General features: G+C 42.9%; 1 protein-coding gene across 1 annotated transcript; it reads left to right on the top strand.

Moving 5' to 3' along the window:
- Positions 1–1,528: 1,528 nt before the first annotated feature.
- popdc1 (popeye domain cAMP effector 1) lies at positions 1,529–15,417 on the top strand. The gene is made up of 8 exons (XM_079227949.1): positions 1,529–1,647; positions 5,355–5,607; positions 6,922–7,046; positions 8,785–8,972; positions 10,472–10,580; positions 11,551–11,718; positions 11,855–11,996; positions 14,535–15,417. Exons 2-8 carry the CDS (start codon positions 5,379–5,381, stop codon positions 14,657–14,659), a joined length of 1,086 nt encoding a protein of 361 aa, XP_079084075.1. The 5' UTR covers positions 1,529–1,647; positions 5,355–5,378; the 3' UTR covers positions 14,660–15,417.
- Positions 15,418–23,200: the final 7,783 nt, after the last annotated feature.

Genomic DNA, 23,200 nt, shown 5'->3' with positions numbered 1-23,200 from the left:
GCTGACAGGACAGTACTTTTATAAAGACTATAGAAGTGGCCCATTTGAAAGGAAACAGACCGTATGTATTTGTATTCACTGGTGTTAGCGTGTAATAGTATTGGATGCCTGGTGTAGCCTCCGGAAGAACTTAGCCAAACAACGTCTCTCGTTCTCTGAATTTATTTTCCTTGATCACAAGTAAGGTAACAAGCGCTGCGATCGCGATAGCAGGGAGTCGTCCAGGCAACACGCAGGTTGACCGTCCAGAAACACCCCGAACAGCCGGAAGGTCGGCTCTTTGGTACACGGCTCTCCGTGATGAACATCTAACATTTCTATTGGCTCTAACTTGTCTAAGAGGAGGAGAATCGTGTCCTCGTCTTTTCTCACAAGACTGGAACACAACGACCAGTCTGCTTCTCTAGTGTCAACATACTGATAACAGGTGTGAGTGTTGAAGTGCACAGCGTGGAACCTTGAGGAACCTTGAGGAACCTTGAGGAACCTTGAGGAACCTTGAGGAACGTTTCTCACAGACAGTATTTGTTAAACTGACCTCGCACAACCTGAACTTTCATAGACATAAGAATAATGAAATGAAGAATATCTACAGAATATAACGATTTATATTATCACTGCCGAAAAAGAAACCGAGCCAATCGGGTTTCAACAGATTTCTCAGATGGACTTCTTTTTTCTTTTTAACACATTAACGGGTTTGCTGGAGGGGTTTGGGAAACAGTTTGTGGTATATTATAAAATAATGCAGACAATGTACAGAGCTAAAGCAAAGTCACTGCCAGACTGTGTACAACGTTGTTTTCAACACAGTGTAAATATGATTTGAGAGAAGTTTGTAAGTTTACTGTACAAAAAGATAAACAAGGGATTTTTATTGTAGGAGTTAAATTATGGAACAACGCTGACATGGATGTAAGAATGGTCAATTCATTTTTGGTTTTCAAAAGGATTGTTTATAAAACAATTTTTGAGGGTTACATTATATATATATATATATATATATATATATATATATATATATATATATATATATATATATATATATATACGTATATATATATATATATATATATATATATTTTCTTTTTTTTCTTTCTTTATACCGAATTAACTATCGGATTTAATTGATAATAATTTAGGATAGGAATATATAAGCATTATGCTTCTACGTATACCTTCAGTCTTTCTGTTTTGTATATTCCATTGTGGCTTTACTTATTGATTGACTGAATACAACACACAAACACACAAACACACAAACAAACAAACACACAAACATTACAGTCAGTAATAACGGGCTTTATGTGATCTGTCTCCCCCGTTCGGAGCTCTCAGCCACTGCAGACGCACTGCTATCGCCTTCCTGCCCATTTTAGTCTCTCAATGTGAACCGTGTGGAATGTGCGACGGACACTGAGCAGCCGCCCTGTCTGAGTGCAGCCTGAAGGCACCAGCAGTGTGTCCACAGCAGTGTGTCCACAGCAGTGTGTCCACAGCAGTGTGTCCACAGCAGTGTGTCCACAGCAGTGTGTCCACAGCAGTGTGTCCACCAGCAGTGTGTCCACAGCAGTGTGTCCACAGCAGTGTGTCCAGTATTTCAGACTTCATTCGTCCTTCTTTGCTCCACCATCCGCTCCTGAATCGGTAAGTCAGGAAACGTTTTCCTCTCCGTACTTTGACGAGCAGTTAGAAAGTTGGAGGAGAAATTCCTCTGTATTTATCCCCACATCTATTTTTACATGAGAGCCCTCCCATTGCTAGAGCACATCAGCCTGACACAGAGACAGCTCAGCAGCTGGGAGAACACTGGGAGAATATTATGTTGTTTAAGGAAAAATATTGCATTATTCTGTGGGCATGTGTACACTAATCTTTGAGTAAAACAGATAAAGACAAATATTTATTGGAGCTTTCCTGTGAAAGCCATTGTGGAATTATAGGAGGTATGTGTGTAACATATGTGACATTGCGACATGAACAATAGTGTTTTATTAACAAAAGATGTGACCCCACATAGCTGTTTTTGTATGTGCAATGTCAGAGACACAAAACATGTTCAAGTTAGACAATGGACCAAAATGAGATTAAAGTATTTGATTAAGTATCAAATGTTTGATTAAAATTGCATACAAATTAAAAGCAAAGGCAGCGAAATATAAAATATGAACAAACCCAACTGAATGAATAGATACAGTAGAATGAAGTAGAGTTCTTGTCTAAAAGACAGTGGTTGTCCAATGGGTAAAACCTGAGATGCGCTCAACAAACAAGGGTGTGCTGTTAGTGCATGTTAGTGCATGTTAGCGCATGTCCGTGCATGTTAGTGCATGTTCGTGCATGTTAGCGCATGTTAGTGCATGTTCGTGCATGTGAGAGTGTCCCACTGGCTAGCTCAAGCGGCTGCTCTGAACTGCGATCTTATAGGTGTTACAGCTAATATCGCTATCTAACCAATAGCGTCCTTGTGGAATCGTAGCAGCAACCCCCAAGTAAACACTTTTAACTGTCAACACTCTTGCAGTTGTTAGCACTGTTAGCTTTGAGGCTCCCTTTCGCGATGTTGAGAGCCATTGAGAAAACAAATCTACAGTCTATGTAAGCTAAAAACAAACTAACAAGAAGCTACTTCCAGTGAAAAAGCATCTGTCACCTATACTGCTAGACAAAAACTACTTGAGACTGGTGTTGGATAGTTGTAAAACTTTCTCTAAAAACTAAACATTTCTGCCGGCAGGTAACAATCTATAAATAACCTGCACATGCTCAGTTTAGTGCTTATTCCTCGTGGGAAAGTCATGTTCTGTTGCAGACACAGCCAAGTTTATAGAAAGAAAAACAAAATCTCCGACAGGAAGGTGACTATCATACTCATATTCACAAACATCGTACATTGCACTGTACATTCAGCTATTTCAAAGCTGATTGTATCTGGTTTAACCTCTTTGAAAAAATGATGTTTCTAAACGTAGTTCAGGAACTTGGGCCTCACCCCACGCGCAGCTCGTTCCCTCGCACCAGGGTACTTCAACGCAATCAACCCGGCATTTCCGTCCTGACTCTACCCTACATGACGCGAGCCACTCAAAGAAACCAATCGGCAACAGCAACCACCGATCCTGCAATGGAGCTAGAATTATCGCTCACCCTTTCCGATGACGACCTGTTTCTGACTCAGCCGTCCCCCAACTACGGAGATCCCGTCGACTCCACCGATCCTCGCCGCCGCCACGCTGCGCCAGGCCCCACCCGGTCAGCAGCCAGACTGTCTTTCAACTGAAGAGCGAGCTCACCCAGCGCAACATCCGCTTCTGCCACTCCGACAGGAAAGCAACTTTGTTTGCACTTCTGTCGCCGCCCGGAGCGACATCACGTCAGCTCCAGAGTCGCAGCGCCATGCCAGCCGTAGATGGCCAGCCAGCCCTCGCGGGGCGGGTCGTATCAAATCCCCCCCGAAACACCACAGCCTCCCTCACGCGGCCCGCGCTGCTACCACTTGCACAGGTTTCCCTCCTCCCTTCTGTCTCTCACTTTTCTTTCCCTCCGGGCCCCCCGCCCACGGCCTCCCTTGCTCCAACAGCAGGGACCCCTTTTCTCGCTCCCCCTCCTCCCCACCCCCTCTTCAACCCACACCGTCCCCATAACCCAAACATAACCAACGCTAACCTTCTTTCCATTCTTTCCACATACTGCCCCCCTCACTCCACAGGTCCACCAGCACTCAGCCCCAGCTTCTAGCCACAGTACAACCCCCCAACACTCCCACCTGCCCGACCTTCTCCACTGTCACAAGCACTCAGGCAGCAGATCCTCACAGGTAATTACATAGACCTAGCCCAGCTCATCCTCCCATCCACAGCTAACTCCCACATCCCGAGGGAACTGCTCACCGCCTTCGTCCCCCTTGAGCTAAAACAGCCCCTCCCCACCCGATCCAAGGACCTCACAACAACTGAGTTTGCATACGCTTTCTCCCTCTACAGAGACGTCATATGCACCACCCACCCTGACCGCAGGCCAGAGTTGGACGCATACCTCACAATCATCCTCGACTTGCGTTTTGGCAGCAACGCCTTCTACACTTATCACATCTTGTTCGCCTCCGAAGCCGCCGGTCGCCTGCAACAGTTCAACCAGGGCACGTACTGGGGCACACTCAACGCGGAGATTTATTGTAGAGAGTTCGCAGCGCGCCGCTCCCTCAACTGCGAACTCTGCGGTGCGCCAGCTAACCCGGCCAACACATGCACCCTCACCGTATCCCTGCCCCCCCACCCCTCTCATCCCCAGACCAGCCTCCCCCAGCGAACCACCGCAGGCCCTCCCCCCAACAGCTTCGACAGGAGAGGCAGACCCGTCTTTTACCAGGGAGGGAGGATTGTCTGCAACAATCTCAACGACTTAGGCTGCAGGGCCTCCGCCTGCCGGCTCCTCCACACCTGATCCTTTTGCGGCCCGTATCCCACATCCCTCACACTCGACCCTTACCCCCCCTTCCCTCCTCCCTCATCCCGTTTCCTTCTCCAGGTCAAGAACCTTACAGGTTCTAATAAATCATTTAAGAACGCCAGTTACGAGTAGCGTGGTCCTTGTTAGTGAAATGGCTTGTGGGGAATTATCTTGGAATCTTTCAAGATTACTCCCAAAATGGGATGATTGAAGGCTTTGCTGTTCTTTCAGTTTTTTGGTTAAGACCAAACCAGAGAACTGAATCTTCAACATTCATCAGGTTGACACTAACACAACTCCAAATGAATGAATACATGAATGCTGCTGGATGTGTAAATAGGCAACTGTTTGCTAACATGTTTACCATAACACCTTTATAAGGTGATGATATATCTGAATCGTACAAAGGGCCGCCATTTTCTTTAAACATCTTTTCTAACCAGACAATAGTGTATTATAATAGAACAAACAAACAAAGTAAATGAGCAGAGAGAATGTGACTAGCAGGTTACCTATACCAGTGATGTTCAACCAGTGATGTCCAACCACTGTGCCGTGAGAGATCATTAGGTGTGCCATGGGAAAATGTCCAATTTCACTCCAAAAAATATTATTTAGTTGCCGCAAATAATTTTCCATTGTTGAGCGTCTGAGCCTGCAATATAGTGGCTGGCCGGGTAATTAAATACTCTTCCATGCCAGTAGGTAGGGCCATAATTACCTACCATATACGCTGTATTATGCTAAAATGTGACATTTTGTAACTTTTTTTGGTTGTTGGTGTGCTGCGGGATTTTCGTATTGTAAAAAATGTGCCGCAGCTCAAAAAAGGTTGAAAACCGCTGACCTATACGTTCTGAGCAAATCATCACCCACGACTCACATGTTCTCTCATGTCGCCCTAGTTTTCAAGGTGACCCTACTTCAAGATGTCTTCCACCCCAGAGCTGCACCCCTTCCTCTTCTCCACGCTGCCACCCTTCTCCCCGGACACTCCAGGAGTCCAGGCCGGGCCGCTCAATGCCACCTCTTGCGAGGAGTGGGAACAGACCCACCAGCTCCTCTTTCATCTGGGGAGCCTGTCCTTGCTGCTGGGCCTGCTCACCCCCACCACCTTGGGCCTGCACATGATCCTGTTGCGCCTCCTCTTGATGACAGGTAGCGCCACCTGCTGATGGCATTCATGTAGTGATAATGTTGGAGCAGCCTCTACAGATCTATACTCTATTCACGAGTTACCAAAGTATTGGTAAATCCTTAACACAAGCTAGTTGAGGATTAGTTTGGTTTAACATTTGGATAATTTAGATTTTTTTTAAAAGCCGTCCTGCACAAACAGGGATCTCTTCAAGAGAGCGAAGGCTCTAACTCTCTGACATGGCAGATAAAGTAAGGAGAGAATGGCAGATGGAAAAATCCCTTCCGACATGTTTATCTTATGCTTGGAACGAGATGGAGACAGGAAGCGCCGTATTTATGGGACATTTTAACGGTTCAATTATTTGTATTGCCATTTGGCACAAGCAAGTCTCAGAGGGTTTTACACAGAAACAGAAACAGAAAGAGTAAAAGTAAACTAACAGAGCAACAGTAGTTCACTTCAAAATAATCTTGGATGTTAATTTTCAAAGACTTGATGGGTCATAATTATATTAATTAAATAAATGATTGAATAAATAAATCAGTTTATATGATAAATAAATAATTAGTATAAGCGTGAACTGAATGACATATTTCTAGATCAAGTATGTTTAATTTGTAGAACTTTGAAGCCAACAAAATGATAATAAGAATAAAAATAAATAAATAAAATGAACATACGTTTTGTAACATTGTAGTGTTTTTATGCATTCCATCTTGTTTTTGATTTTGTAGCGGCAATCTTGTCTCCGTCCGGTAATCCCTATTACCACTACTGTTACAGTCTGTGTGTGGGCAGTGAGCTTGACGCGTAATGAGTCTTCAGAGGCAGTAACTCCATTTTAAAAGGTTTACTTAATAAAATAAAGATACAAGAATCATTCAGTGCTCAACTTGGCACAACGGTCAAAAAACAGTCTTGCTCCGCAGACTGATTAACCTCAACTGAGGGATATAGGCTATGCCGTAGTCAGTAATGTAATTTAAAGGAGCATTTCAACACACTTTTATAAATCACTAAACACATCTTATTAAAGTCTATCATGGCTCTTACAGATTTCATTTTTATTAGTTTATCCAGTCTTTGTATTTGCATGTTAGTACTTCATGTTGATTCATTCCTTAGTTTTATTTTTGGTTGTTGATCATTTTGGTTCGTTCGTAAAAGCAAGCAGTAATAATCCACAACACAATAAATGAGCTACAGTAGTTACACACAATGTTGTCTTTAGTAATGGATATTAAAGTAGACTGAAGTATTTAACGTTGAAGCGTGAACACCTTGTGTCTAAGCATATCCATATCTTTCTTCTGTGTCTTTAACCCTGACAGGATGTGGGTTCTTCATTGTGTGGGCGACTCTGTACAGGTGCAACCTGGATGTGATGATTTGGAATGTGGTATTTCTGGTGGTCAACTTCATGCACTTGTTCTTCCTCCTGTACAAGCGCAGACCGGTGAGTTCTACTGTATATGAGCATGCTCTCACATACACCCTGTGCTTTTCTAGTCTTCCGACCACTCAAAATATGTCACCGTTCACACATTCACACACACTGATGGCACCGGCAGAGAACAAACTGACATTCACACCCGTTCATACACCGCAGGTACAGCCTACGCAAGCAATTTGGCATTGAGTGCTTTGCCCAAGGACACGTTGACTTTGAGGAGCCGGGAATTGAACCACCAATCCTCTGATTGAAAGATGACCCACAGATCAGAGAGTTTCTTTGAGCGGTTTGTCACAAGAGGTTTGACTATCAAACAAACCTTGTATGTAATAGATTTAAATCAATCTGAGCAATTTGACTACAGTTTATTTACAAAAGAGACACGTAGAGTAATATTTAAAGGGTTCGTGAACCAGGTTTATACGGCCACCGAGCTAGGAATGTAGCAATTAGATTTAGTGATACAATGGTGACTTAATAGATTAAATATTTAATTTACCATTTACCAAGTACTAGAGTTGATTTACAGCATGTAATACTTTTTTTTAAACTATTTAATTAGTCTATCCTGCAAATTATTCTAATTTGTTGGTATTACTTGGACACACATATTTACCAATTCAGATGTTAAGCAAAATTGTTGAATAATAGTTGTAAATGAGCGTATTACACTTTAGTGATTCCTGATGTGTATTGTTTACTTTCTATTATTTCAGACCACGCACATGCTGACAACCCCTACAGATAGGAATTAAAATGCATTAATATGAATCCCACTGCTTTTCTTGGCAGGACCCAACCTGCACAGCATTCAAGAGCTAGGATTGGTCATGTGTCCATGCTTGTGTGAGCTGTGTGTGAATGTTACTTAGGCCTGATGGGCAGGTGGATCTTTAGCACCTTCCATCATGTGGAAGAATGGGTGTGAATGGGTGAATGATGACAAATACAGGGTTCTTACGGTCATGGAAAACCTGGAAAAGTTATGGAGTTTTAAAATGGTTATTTCCAGGCCTGGAAAAGTCATTGAAATCCATTGGTCAGAATGTGTGTGAACCCTGTAAGTAGTGTAAAAGCGCTTTGAGTGGTCGGAAGACTAGAAAAGCACAACACAAGTACAGATCCATTGATCATTTACCAATGTGTTCAGGTCCTATGCGCTGACCAATGGGCTGTCCTGACCTCTTGCCAATGAAGGTCACTGCCTACCTCAACAAGCAGGTGTTTGCAAGAAAAGCAGTGCGAATCATAATGAAATATCTTCATCCCATTCTGAAGTCTGGTATGACTGTTAAAGGAGCCCGGTCCTATACCCGGGCTACTGAGGAGCTTTTCCCTCTGGGTATTATATATCTCAAACGTTATACGTTTACGATTATATTGTCTTTCAATTAGGACATGGATAGGCTTCCTAGATGCCTAACAATTACCCTTGCCCAACATTACCATCGAAGCGTTCAAAAGCTTTTGCCCTTTCCGGGGTCCAACTGCCGTCAATCATGACTCTGATTGATTATATAGCCACTCCCAGAACACAGCACAGCGCCACCCGGTGTACACATTTAGGAACAATGTTGATCTCATTTGGCTCCAACAATGACTCTTTGACTGGAGCCTGGAAATCATCACCAACCCAGACAAGGGGTCCCAGAGGTCTCCCTCTTCAATAATGACTAAAGTTTGCGTTCTATGTTAAATTTTCACTAAAAGAGGAGTTAAGGCTGTGACTGTGCTCTGCCAGATTAAGATCGACAGGGAGTTGCGGTCCGTCTACAAGCGGATGTTTGAGCCCCTCCATGTGCAGGAAGCTCTGTTTCGGAGGCTCACCGGGCAGTTCTGCACCATCCAGACCCTTAAGAAGGACCAGGTCTACGCTGCCGAGGACAAGACCTCTGTGGACGAACGCCTCAGCATTCTCATTAAAGGAAAGTATGTACTGTTTGTTTGATTCTGGGTAGATGTGACATGTTCTAATGATTTACCGTTGGGTGATGGAACCATATGGTGGCCATCTTACCTTGGTCCATTTTGTTATTTGCTGTAATTGGAACCTATGGTGAGAGAGACGTATGTTGTCTTCATAATGCTTGTATTTTACTGTTTTTATTCAAGGGTACAAATTATGCTATCAATCATGAAGATTATCTCATAATTGTACATTTCATGTTTTTCAAATTTGTCTGAACTCTACATGTGAAAATTGTCTTTAGAACTTCATTGAGCAATATCTTTGATGATTTAGAAAAAAACGCCTTCAAGGCTTGGCTTGGAAAAAGTACCAGGCTGCGGCTCAAATACCAGTGTCCACTGAAATATGATGATGGGAGGTGTGTTTGGCAGAGCAGAGGGGAGGGAGACAGACACAATGAAAATACAGGGAGGCTGGTTTATACAGTATGCTTCCTCTACATACTGTATAGAGTTCAGCATGATGTGGGAAGTGTTTTGACAGGACAAATAAGTATATATGTGGCAAACATAATAAATAGAAAAAATTATATATCATAAGATAAAATAATAATAATACCCAGAAAGGGTTTGAATTCTACAATTTGACAACCAAAAGGGCAAACTGCTCATCCGCCAAATCACGAGAAAGGAAAATGCCAGAATAGTTCCCTTCATAAAGACTGCAGAAGATATCATTTACCTAAGTGGAAGTTTTCACTGGAATGGAAATGTGCATGGAATATCTTCTTTTTTAATACTATTAATATTATGGTTTGTGTAAATTTGTTTTCATGGTTTAATAGATTATCAATCAAAAATGCACCTTCTGTTCAAGTTTATGGGTTTTGGATTACTGGTTAAACAAAACAATTTGAAGTCCTCACCTTGGCCCTTGGATGGATATTTTGAACTATGTTCTGACACGTATTACTATTATTCTATGATTATTAGTATTCTACTATGTTGGAGCCCCCTTGATCGTCATGGTTCAAAGGAGTTTTTTGTGCTTACGGCATAATTTAGACAATGGAACCAGCCTAAAAATATCAAACATCCTTTAATTTTCTTCCATTACCCTTGATCTCACTTGAGAGAGTGACTGACATGAAAGGTCTTTCCTTTCATTAATGGTTTCAGGCTTTTTGAGCAATTTTTATGCTGAACTTTATGGTTAACTTTGACAATGTATTTGGAACTTCTTCAGTACCTTTTTGAAAGTGAATTTGGAACTATATGATACATTTTGCGTAAATGTTTTAAATGTTGATCAATCTTGACGGGTCAATTGGAAGTTTAAGGGTTAATTTGGAACCTTTTAAATGATTGAGTGAATTTGTTTTTATTCTGAGAGTAGTTGATGGCCTCTTTTGGGTTCACCAGTCAACAGAAGGAAATTAAGGCTTACAATCACTTAAAAGAGATTACTTTTTGTTGTAAAGATGAAGTAGAGTTTTGACTGTGACGTTTCTTTGTGACAGGATGAAGGTATCGTATCGAAGTCATTTCCTTCACAACATCTATACAAATTCATTCATTGACTCTCCAGAGTTCAGGTCCACTGAGATGCACAGAGGAGAGAAGTTTCAGGTAATTAGAAAGTCAGATGGATAAAAGAAATAAACTCATTATTTGGGCCTTCATTGCTTAATTTCCTCAAATGAAGACTTACCTGCCTGGTCACTTCCACATAGCCATATTTATTAAAGAATGCATAGGTCAAATAAATACTGAGCCGGAGCTCGTGGTGTAACGGACCACTGTCGACCCGTTTCGATTAATTATAGTTTACCGTTAACCGTCACAGAATGAAATGAAGTTTTACTGACAATCGTTATTTGACAATATTCAGTAAAATATACTATTAGGACATTGGCTTTTATATTGGCAGTGGGTGGGCTATTTAACAACAACATTACATAATAATAATAATAATTACACAATAACAGAACCGCTAATGGCAAAACGTAAGGTTCTGTTACATTATAAGTTCAGTAAAAATGAGTATTGGGTGAAGGTAAATTATAACGTGTTCACATGTAATCTCGTAAAATTTAGTTTTGGTAAAAACAATTTATGAATCCAGTTGTTTTCACCACAGCATAAAGGGATATTAGAGATGAACTGTGACCTGGTTTCAATACTTCTAAGCAGCTTACAATACATCCTTAAAACTATTATTGACAAGATGTCTTTAATCCATAAAAATAAAATCTTATTTCCTAATCATTTGATTAAGTTTTTATGAAGTAAAAAAACCCACTATAGATGACTAACAATACAAAAAAAAATTAATGAAAAAAAAAATAGTCTGGAGCTGTAACAAAGGGCTCTGTATTTGCCAATATGGATCATAAGTGTTCAACAATTAGTATCAGCGGGGAAAAAAAACGTAATTATGGATCTGTAAAGTGATATTTTCTCCCTTTTTTCTTTTGTGCTGATACAATCTGTGATCTAATTTGTGACTCTTATCCATGATACGATCCGAACGTGAAGTATCCGTTGCACCAATAGTCAGAGCTGAAACCAGCTGAAAGACAAATTATCTGTTTGACAGGTGACCATCATGGCAGAGGAGAAATGTAAATTCCTTTGTTGGTCCCGAGAGAGGCTCACCTACTTCCTGGAGTCAGATACTTTCCTAAACGAGGTGTTCAGGTACCTCATCGGCAAAGACATCACCAACAAACTGTACTCTCTGAATGACCCCACACTCAGTGACAAGGTGGGTCCAGGTCCATGTCAAATGTATAATAAAAACCTTTTAGTGGCACAAACTGGAGTAACACACATCACCATAATGGATGAGAATTACACAAATGCTGATGGTGCAGATGGTGTTGATGATGGATGTGTTTCAGGCCGTGAAGAAGATGGACCGTCAGCCCAGCCTATGCTCTCAGCTGTCTATGATGCAGATGAGGAACAGCATGGCGAGCAGCAGCGACACCGATGATGTCCTGAACCAGATCCTACGAGGAGGTTCTGCTGGGTCATCACTCCGTAAGTCACATGGTCACCTTGTGAGATTTCATGGCATAGCCATTTGTTTTCAGGCTATTGTAACCATGAGTGCCTTACAGCAGACATTGGCTGATTTCCCAATATCTAAACCTTTAATTTGAAATGATTAGTTCTATCATAGTAATACAAGTACATCTACATTTAAAGCTATTACAGTTATGTGTAGAATTTCAAAATGATTATAGCATTACTCCGATTTTTCCGACTGTGTACCATCGTACGGAAAGCACAGTGCTCCAATTCTAGTCAAGCAATACTGATTACCAAAATGCAGAAAATAAATACCAACAAAATAAAACCATGCTTTGACGGCACAGAGGACTTTTCTTTGGTAACAGGCTTGTGTTAGCAACATATCCTCAACGGTTCATATATATTATGAAAAGTTATTTCTCATTTTTCGTGTGTTTCTCCAAAAAAATATCCTGCATCCTGTAAGTGTTCCTGCAAAAGCCCCGGCAGTGCCAAACCTCTTTTGGCAACAAGACAACTCTGTTTAGGACGTTAGTTACATACCGTATCTCCCGATATGAGTATAGGCTCAGCCCTCGAAGGACTATCGTCATTGGGTTTATCCCATGGGCAGCACTGCACAACTCAGACTGCTTTTACACTACATGTCATCATTCACCCATTCACACACTGACACACTGATGGGAGGAGCTACCATGAAGGTATCACCTGTCCATCAGGACAAACTAACATTCATGCACATTCTTAAAAAAATAAAAATAATGAATCCCACAGTGGAGAAATGATTCTCTGCATTTTACCCATCCTTAGTAATTAAGGGGCAGTGAGCTGCTGTGAAGCTCTGGGGCTTCAGTGTCTTGCTCAAGGACACTTCAACATGAATCTATGGGGAGAACAGGGATCAAACCGGCTACCTTGTGGTTTCAGGACGACCTCTCTCCATGAGCTACATGAGAACTTCACATAGTACAAAAGTACAAAGTAATACGGACATAAAACGTCATTATTAAACGCTTGGCGAAATGCCTGTACTATGTTTACGTTACGGCGTTAACAGGTTACACGACTTACTGGTTCTTGGCGTTTTGCTAAAAACCTCCGTGAGATCTCCGTGAGGTCTTTTCTGCTGCTGCGTCTCTCAAAACAGAATATAGATCTCAGCTCATCATTGAGCATGAATTGAGAGCGGCCGTATGAAATCTACAACCCCGTTTAATAAATATTTGTATATGTATATGTAATATTTGTTTTGCACGGGTTGAACGTTATTGTTATTATCTTGAAAAGATATTCAGTGCAAAACAGGTTATTTGCAGCCAAAATAGGTCATTTTTTTGCCAAATATTAGTTATTTTTTGCACTTACAGAACTGTATTTGCAATGTTCTAACAAAGTGATTACACATGTTATTAGTTTTTGTCTGATGGAGCAATCTAATTTACTTGAAAGGGATTTCAATTTTCTTTATTCTATTATTTGAAAAAGCACGGATGGAGGAGACACTTTTGTTGGGGCGGTGGGGCGCGAACATTTTTCTTCCTCCAAAGTGGGGCGTGACAGAAAACGTTTGAGAACCACTGAGTTAACGGCAGAGCAGGATAGGATCCAAGCACAAACAAAACCAATTTAAAAGAGTAATAATTGTTGTGAAAGATGAGATTCCTCTGGTGGAATGCGATCTGATGCTTTCCGGAGAATCCATGTCACAGGAGAGATACTAAGGAATTGAGGGTACCGTCTTCTAAGCAATCGAGGGTACCGTCTCCTAAAGAATTGAGAATACCGTCTCCTAAGGAATCGAGGGTACCGTCTCCTAATGCATTGCCGTGACACACAGAATCGATGCACAGAAGGTTGAACCGTCTCTGCAGCCTCTGATTCTACCAAGCCTGTTCCCTTGGCTGCGGTTTTGCTATGGTGCTTCTCCGCCGGCTACGGAAGTGGAAAAGCTGGCCAAGGTGGCGTGGGAAGCATGGGAGGAGGAGGAGGAGGAGGAGGAGGAGGAGGAGGAGGAGGAGGAGAAGGAGGAGGAGGAGGAGAAGGAGGAGGAGGAGGGGAAGGATGGAGCAGCGTCCTTCTATCGTGAAAGCTGAACTTGGCGGCAGGTCGGTGACCGTAAGGGTGCTGAGGTTGTGCAGCAGGCTGGCTTCAGACAACACACCTTCTGTTTTCGTCAGCTCCCTCAGAGGCAGACTTCATGTTGCAAACCATCTTGAGAAAAAGACGTCTGAACAGTGCATTCAGACTAATGGGAACATCCACGAGGAGCCCTCTGTTTGCGTCAGGAGAGGTGGAGAGATGCAGCCAGAGGCTCAGGGGTCACGATGCCGTTGAATGCTTAAAGCCTCTTCAGGCAATGCGCTAACAGGGAGATGTTATTGCACTGGAGACCTGGAAAGTGCACTCCACCTGCCAACACTCTCTAGTTTACTGTTTTTTGTTTTGTATTCATTTAATTTGCCTGTTATATTTCGTTTCTGGATCGTTGTTAAGCTACTATCAATTAACTATAAACACTAACGGAGATTTTTTTTTGTGTTCTAGAAAAGTCCCCCGGCACCAAGACCTCCTCAAAGATGAAGCCCATAGAAGAAGGCCTGGAAGATGATGTTTTTGAATCTGCTTCCAAGTCTCGCCGTATGCCCAGCACTTCCACTGAGGAAGTGTAACCAGCAGGGGAAGAATACACTCAATCAAATGAATGCACTTCTTCTTTAGCAGTAACAACTAGACTCTGATAGATACACTACCACCTTTTATTTTCTTCATTAAATGGATATCTGCCAAGTGGCAACAAATGTCAGTTGAGAAATGTCAAAGATATGTTTCTGGTTATTTAGAAACGTTGTCTACGTCAGTGGTCCCCAACCTTTTTTGAGCCAAAGACCGGTTTTGTTTCAGACAATATTTTCGCGGACCGGGCTTCACAGTGTGGGCGAAAAATATGACGCAATAAATATGATGTAATAAATATGACGTAATACGACCGGCATAAAGACAATTATAAAGTGCATAAAGATACTTCTCACCATGACGCTGCATTAGTGGAGCCCTGAGCTTGTTTCTCTGCTACGAGCCGGTCCGTCTCGGGGTGACGGGAGAAAAAGACCGAGCCCCGACGTCTGTTGTTCATGTCCAGTCTACTGACTCTACTCCGTACCTTAAACCTTTATGTCACTCTGTCACTTCATTAAAACCTGCTTCACAAAGACAGGGTGTTGGAATGGAGGCAGGGTTTAGAGCTTTTTTGGCGATCTCAGTAACTCTGCCTTGATTTCAATCCAGAACACAGAGTTGTAACGGACTTTTAAGTTTCACTTTTGGGGTAACGTATCACTAACCTCTTGACATGTGTCAAGAGGTTACGTTTGAGGCTACGCACAGACGGATGTATCTGGTCTTTTTTCAAAATAAAACATTTTCCCGATTTATTTTTCTTCTTTTTTTTTTTTTCTTTATAAATTATTTCTCTGCGGCCCGGTACCACTACTTTTTTTAATTATTTTTTTTATTTTATTTACTAACATACATAGAAACAACTGTTTGCACAACTCTAGCTCTCTCTCCCACTTTATTGATGACTTGAAGAGAGAAGAAAACAGTAGATTACATCATTCTAGGGGTGGGAATCACCAGAGGGGCCACGATTCGATACTATCACGATACTTGAACCACGATTCGATACTATCACGATACTTGAATCACGATTCGATACTATCACGATACTTGAATCACGATTGGATACTATCACGATACTTGAACCACGATTCGATACTATCACGATACTTGAACCACGATTCGATACTATCACGATACTTGAACCACGATTCGATACTATCACGATACTTGAACCACGATTCGATACTATCACGATACTTGAACCACGATTCGATACTATCACGATACTTGAACCACGATTGGATACTATCACGATACTGCAGTATGTTGAGTATTGCAATTTATTCCCTTTCTTCCAACCGCAAAATGTCCCCAAATGAAAACTTTGTCAACATGTTTGATCTAATAAGATAAAGTGTTCAGTCTGTTCGTCTCACTTCAATCATTTGTATTGCAGCAAAATGTGATTGTCAAGCAGACAAACTGAGCAACATGTCATAAATGTTGCACCTGATAAACTGAACTGCCTGTATTACTGTTTGTATTACAGTCTACATAGTTGCATCATTTGCGGCGTAGAGGGGGCGGGGCTTATCTCCGTGAGTGTAAACAGTTTTCATTTATGCCATCCACCATGGAAATAACCACCAGTTCTGCTTTATACTTGTTGTGGAAATCCCCAAAACGACGGAACATCAAACGCCCTCGTGTCTGGGTTCATAATATTATCCGTAGGCGCACACAGCGCGGTAAATTTCACCGACTTCACCAGGAAGTGCGTCTGAATGCCGGCCGCTTCCTAGAGCAGTGTTGCCAGTGTTGTCCTGTGTGTGGAGCAACAGCTGTGCGAGCAGCGGCGCTACGAGTGGCAGGAAGTCAAGACGTACGGCGCATGTCGAAATTCTTTCTCCGGTGTCGCCATTTTTGTTTTCTTGAACGCGACAGCTCCTCTGTGACGTGGTTGAACATGGGAGGTGATGCTCACATGGTCTGAGCATGCGGCTGCTTCCTGCACCACACAGCGTCCTGTCAAGTGGAGCTTTTATTTCACTGAAATGTCATGCAGTGAGAATGTCATGCAGTGAGAGCCGTGGGGGTTGCGTGGCTGTGGGGTCAGGGTGAGGGGTCAGAGGTCAGCGGAGTCAGAGGAAGCAGCTGATTGGCACAGTAGTCCTGAACATAAGGAACGAGTGAGGAGGAAAGGTTAGAGCATAGATGAGCGCTAACTCCCACACACACACACACACATTACATTTAGCTGACGCTTTTATCCAAAGCGATTTCATGTTTTGCTCTATACACCGCCAGTTAACATACAGAACATGGTACAGAGTCATGGTAATAAGAGAACAAGGTCTTAAACAATCGGTCTGATGGATGAGAGAGAACAATAAATAAATGGAATAAATAATTAAAACAATAGTTGTAATCAATAAAGCAATGAATACATTTAGTAAATCTAGGCAACACACTTTAATTTGTTCCCAGGGAAGTGATGCATGGAAACACACATCAATCAAACCAAGAGAAAGCTAAATGTTTTCTCTTTTTATTGTTTTCTGAGATCTTCCGTGTGCTGGTTCACATTCAGTTTTTGATGTAGTATCTCATAACTCTGACTTGCACTGTGGCACATTAGCGTACAGCAAAAGCATTTATTTCTGAAAATGTCCAAAAAGACCCTGAGAGGAGAACATTTCCCTCGGCTTGCTCGTGGAATCTGGTCCTTTAGATAGAGGTGATTATTCTTTTCAAACTCCTGACGTCCAACCGTATCTGCTGCTTGACAAACAGTGAAGGACTGAGAATCTTTGTGTACACCAGAGGGTTCCCTAGACCAGCTCCACCACCCAGTACAGCATAGTAATCTATAACTGTTCTAAAAATGATATTTTTGCATCACAACTTTCCACACAGAATAAACATCTCCGTCCAAACAATAATAATAATAATAATACTTTAATGTGATATAGCCTGTGCTCACTGATGCTCTCCTATCTGCTGCTGTTCTCAGGCTGCAGACGCCCTGAACATGTTGCAGTGGTCTCAGTCCTCTCAGCATTCACAGCTTTTGGGGCTTTTTTGTCCCCTTTTGGACAAGTGGAAAGAAAACATGACACATTCAGGTGTTTATTTCACGACACTTTGTCCATAAACCCAGCAGAAGTCAGCACTAGATAAAGCCTCATTTGCATATTTAAATATTCCATTTCACAAAAGGCGTTTTAATGAGAGTAACCAAGTTCTCACGTTTCACTCAGGGGCTTTTACTTTGAAATCGGTTTAACCAGACGCTCCTCCGCACACTCAGGGGCTTTTACTTTGAAATCAGTTTACCCAGACGCTCCTCCGCACACTCAGGTGCTTTTACTTTGAAATCGGTTTAACCAGACGCTCCTCCGCACACTCAGGAGCTTTTACTTTGAAATCGGTTTAACCAGACGCTCCTCCGCACACTCAGGTGCTTTTACTTTGAAATCGGTTTAACCAGACGCTCCTCGCACACTCAGGAGCTTTTACTTTGAAATCAGTTTACCCAGACGCTCCTCGCACACTCAGGAGCTTTTACTTTGAAATCAGTTTACCCAGACGCTCCTCGCACACTCAGGTGCTTTTACTTTGAAATCGGTTTAACCAGACGCTCCTCGCACACTCAGGAGCTTTTACTTTGAAATCAGTTTACCCAGACGCTCCTCGCACACTCAGGAGCTTTTACTTTGAAATCAGTTTACCCAGACGCTCCTCCGCACACTCAGGAGCTTTTACTTTGAAATCCGTTTACCCAGACGCTCCTCGCACACTCAGGAGCTTTTACTTTGAAATCCGTTTACCCAGACGCTCCTCCGCACACTCAGGAGCTTTTACTTTGAAATCAGTTTACCCAGACGCTCCTCGCACACTCAGGAGCTTTTACTTTGAAATCAGTTTACCCAGACGCTCCTCGCACACTCAGGAGCTTTTACTTTGAAATCAGTTTACCCAGACGCTCCTCGCACACTCAGGAGCTTTTACTTTGAAATCCGTTTACCCAGACGCTCCTCCGCACACTCAGGAGCTTTTACTTTGAAATCAGTTTACCCAGACGCTCCTCGCACACTCAGGAGCTTTTACTTTGAAATCAGTTTACCCAGACGCTCCTCGCACACTCAGGAGCTTTTACTTTGAAATCGGTTTAACCAGACGCTCCTCGCACACTCAGGAGCTTTTACTTTGGATTGAGTTTACCCAGACGCTCGCGCGCTCCAAGGCGCGTTCCCCAGGGAGAGGGAGGCTGGGCTCCGTCTGTCGGCCGCGGTTTCCCGGCTGTTACCGGCGCTGCTGCGCACACTTTTATTTTTATTTTACGGCAGCAAATTGCACCGAGTCAGCGTAACGGAAATATGTATTAAACCAAGGTGGGCAGTGACTCGCTGTCCCGTGAGTCTGTGTGCGGAACCACCGACCCTCCGGTCCACGGGATGCCCGCGCAGTAAATGACTCTTAAGCAGCCGGAGTGGAACACGCTCTACCGGGACGTGAACCATGGTGAGGCTCTTACTTCTCTTCACGTGTCTCCGGACACGAGACGCAACAGTTTGAGACTTCTAAAAAAGTTGGTGCTCAGTTCATGAAGTGCTGAGCTGGCAGGTCCTGGACCTGCAGACCCAGGACCTGCATCAGTAGTAGCGTGTACTCCGGTTCTCTTTATTAAACTCACCTGAGAATGTCATTGTTACAGGAGTCAAGATCCTACTTCAGTTAAGGTGATGTATAAGCACCCCACTGCAAGTATAAGTACTCGAAGTATGGAAGGAAAAGTACTTTTTCTGCAGAAGAAAATATCCCTGAGTGATAATATATGTATAATAATATAATATATTTATGATGGACACACCTTTTGATTTTCTAGCAAAAATGCCAAACATTACCAATTTAAATCTTCAGATCAAAGACGTATTCACTTAGAGAATAAGTTTCAGTCCCACATTCAATCTCTCTGGATTTGAATCATCTCAAATGAAGAACCTGAATGCACCCAGAGGGACCGAGCGCTCCTGGAAGGGGAACCAATGTGACCCCATGCAAATAATACAATGAAATACTGAATACGTCTCAGATCTGTCTCTAAACGTCGAGAACAGCTGCTGGCGGGTCAGAACACTGGTTCCTCCCTCTTGAGGGCCGGCGTCTTTCAAGCGGTCTCACATTTCAAATTGGTTCCATGTGCAGAGCGGACCGGATCCTGGTCTGAACTGACACCACACGGACTCTGCCCATTCGTCTGTCTTTGTTTTGGTATTTTCCTCTTAAGTATCCTCTTAACTATTTCCTGCCTCTTCTTTTTTTCTTTCCTCTTTTTCTCCTCGTCTCGTGTTTTATCATTTGAACGTTTCTGTGCTGTTCACTCAGCAAAAGGTGTCTGAGTACCTTTGTGCTGTAGGCTAGGGTTAAAGAACAGGGGTTAAAAGGGTGTTAAAAGCTGCATTCTCTCTCCTGAGCACCAGGGGGTGACTCCTCTGGTTGTATAGAAGTATATGCTTCATGTGTTAAAGCTGCATTCTCTCTACTGACCACCAGGGGGCGACTCCTCTGGTTGTATAGAAGTATATGCTTCATGTGTTAAAGCTGCATTCTCTCTACTGACCACCAGGGGGTGACTCCTCTGGTTGTATAGAAGTCTATGCTTCATGTGTTAAAGCTGCATTCTCTCTACCGACCACCAGGGGGCGACTCCTCTGGTTGTATAGAAGTATATGCTTCATGTGTTAAAGCTGCATTCTCTCTACTGACCACCAGGGGGTGACTCCTCTGGTTGTATAGAAGTCTATGCTTCATGTGTTAAAGCTGCATTCTCTTTACTGACCACCAGTGGGCGACTCCTCTGGTTGTATAGAAGTCTATGCTTCATGTGTTAAAGCTGCATTCTCTCTACCGACCACCAGGGGGCGACTCCTCTGGTTGTATAGAAGTATATGCTTCATGTGTTAAAGCTGCATTCTCTCTACTGACCACCAGGGGGTGACTCCTCTGGTTGTATAGAAGTCTATGCTTCATGTGTTAAAGCTGCATTCTCTCTACTGACCACCAGGGGGTGACTCCTCTGGTTGTATAGAAGTCTATGCTTCATGTGCCTGCTCCTCCAACAACCAATTTCAAGTAATGTGACCAAACTTGGGGAATAAACTTCCAGAGATTAACTTGGTCGACAAGTCTTTTTGTGTGTGTGTGTGTGTGTGTGTGGGCGTGTGTGTGTGTCTGTGTGTGTGTGTGGCGTTGGCTTTGATTGGTTCAAAGACCAACAGCCCAGAGAACAATGGGAGTGATTTCATCACCGTAAAAGTGACGTCCGAGGCTCAATCTGAGGGACGCTCTCCATTCCGCCTCTCGTTGGTCACTCGTGATGTGCAATATAAAGCTCACCTTGGGTACCTTGGGCTGTAAATTGACCCACAACTGTCGCTAGTCTGTCAAATCACCTCAGGCGGCGCACAGGAACAAAAGTAAATCGATCACGTTCATTTTATACTTGACATTATTTTGTTTATAGCCTTTTACAATTATGGTTTAAATATACATTCTGGAAATCGTCTCAGGCCCACACTTTGAGGACCCCGTTGTAGAACCCAACAACTTCATGACAATAAAACATTGACATAATCTCCAAAAATAACAATAATCTCCTCTGTAATTATTGTTTTGAAGGAATGAGGAAATACCATTTTAAATCGAGTTCATAACCCACATGTAAGCCGTCATTTTCTCACTTTTAGCAGCATTCCTCTCGGGATACCGAGGTGGTCCACCACTAAAATATCTCTCCAGCGATCCACGGTCACCAGGGAGGAAGTCTAGAGACTTTGGTGACCCCCTTACGTTTCCTCTTGTGCCACCATCCGGTGAACGTGTCACTTATCCTCCTCTTTAGGTTCTCTTCAGGAGGAATTTCGATTAACTTTGACGATGGCTGAACTGAGCTCCACCAGCAGGTCAACATTCTCACCTATTCGGTTTCTGACCAAATATCTGCAACACTAACGGCATTCCCACAGACCTCAGCTGTCAATGGCTTTAGCTCTAATTACCAAATGCTAACGCGCTCAACGAAGATGCTGTACACAGGGAAGCGGCTGCTGGTTGTCAGCTGGCGATCAATTTTATGTTGACGATTGAAGAGATGATTGATGATCCTCTTTCCTACGCCGATATCAAGGCTTTTGGAACTACCTTAATATCATAAGTAAGCTGTAAATAATATTAGTACAAACCTGTTTGCCATCTGACGCATCTCCGTTCTCCAAGCGCCCCTTTAGAGTGGTTTCAACCATCGGCTCTCAAAGCGTCCCGGGACATTCACACCTGCACTGAGATCTGAGCGACGCATGTCTGTGTGAACAGGACCTCGGATGGGCATGGACGGCCAAGAGTCCTGTAAAGCTTGAGGTGACATCCAGAACCTAATGAAGCAGCAGCAGCAGACTGAGAAGGAAAGAAGTTGTGTTCTGGCAGCCACGATAGTCTTCCTTCATTTTTGCCGTAACTTGTTGGCATTTGGCCGCTGGCCATATTTACTGTGTTTCTTGTGTGTCAGCAAAGTATTTAGAAATGGCTTTGGTTATCTTTTGGCCACCACCTATCCGGAGCAAATGTTGTCGCTCGCGCTGCTCCGTCCTCCAGGAGAATGGAATGTGCAATTGGCAACAGATTCAAGCACATGTGGACTCCCATTGCAGTCATTTGGACGAGGATCTCTTTGTGCCACGGAGTAATTACTTTCAGAGCTGTGATTTGATGTCTGGGCTTCATTCTGCACACAGACACGAGGAGCAGAAAGCACAGCACCCTTTATTCCTTTGCCAAAGGAAGAGGAAAATCAAGTCCGTTCACTCACAATAAAGCTTTTCAACACAGCTTTTTCAAGATGCGATTGGTTTGGCACTCGGTACAGAAAGAGATGTGTCGTGGCAGCATGCGCTACATATTTTATTCTGAGAGCTCTCGGAAAATAGGAAACGGTTGAGGGCAGTGGAAAATTATAGGTTTAAAAATAACTAAAAAACGCCACCCCAAAGAAACAAAAGAGCAGCCCAACCTAAATGAATCCCCACATTAGTCCACTGTGAGCTATATAATAAAGCCAGGGTCAGGAAATCCTTCGTCTTATTTAGTAGTGCATTAAACTTTAACATGTTGGCTTTGATATCATTTTGTTTCACTCCCGTACATTCAATTTCAGACTTTCTATTTCAACCTCATTGATTATGAGTTGGCCCCCTCCGGAGAAAGCCCAGTCTCCGATCGGTCAATGTTTCCGGTCATGAGCATCTCTGCTGGCGTTTTGCAGCATCCAGAGAACCACTGAGTTTCGCTGCCCCTCTATCGTGACTGTTGCCACAATAACAACTTTTAAACCAGAAACCTCACAACTGCACACATTCCTAAACCCCACCAACGATCACAAAAATAATAAAAACTCATATAAAATACAGACATGTGTACCTCACAATATCTACAGATGTATCGACACACAGAGATGGATGTGATATGCAAAGGTTCACAGCAGGAGTTAAATATAATAAATGTCCATAAGCAAACCTACCGCCCTGTTTTTGACT

This window comes from Taurulus bubalis, assembly GCF_910589615.1.
Source record: "Taurulus bubalis genome assembly, chromosome: 12".
Classification (NCBI taxonomy): Eukaryota; Metazoa; Chordata; class Actinopteri; order Perciformes; family Cottidae; genus Taurulus; species Taurulus bubalis.
Note: the sequence above shows the minus strand (reverse complement) of the source record. Positions and strands in the feature narration are given on the sequence as shown.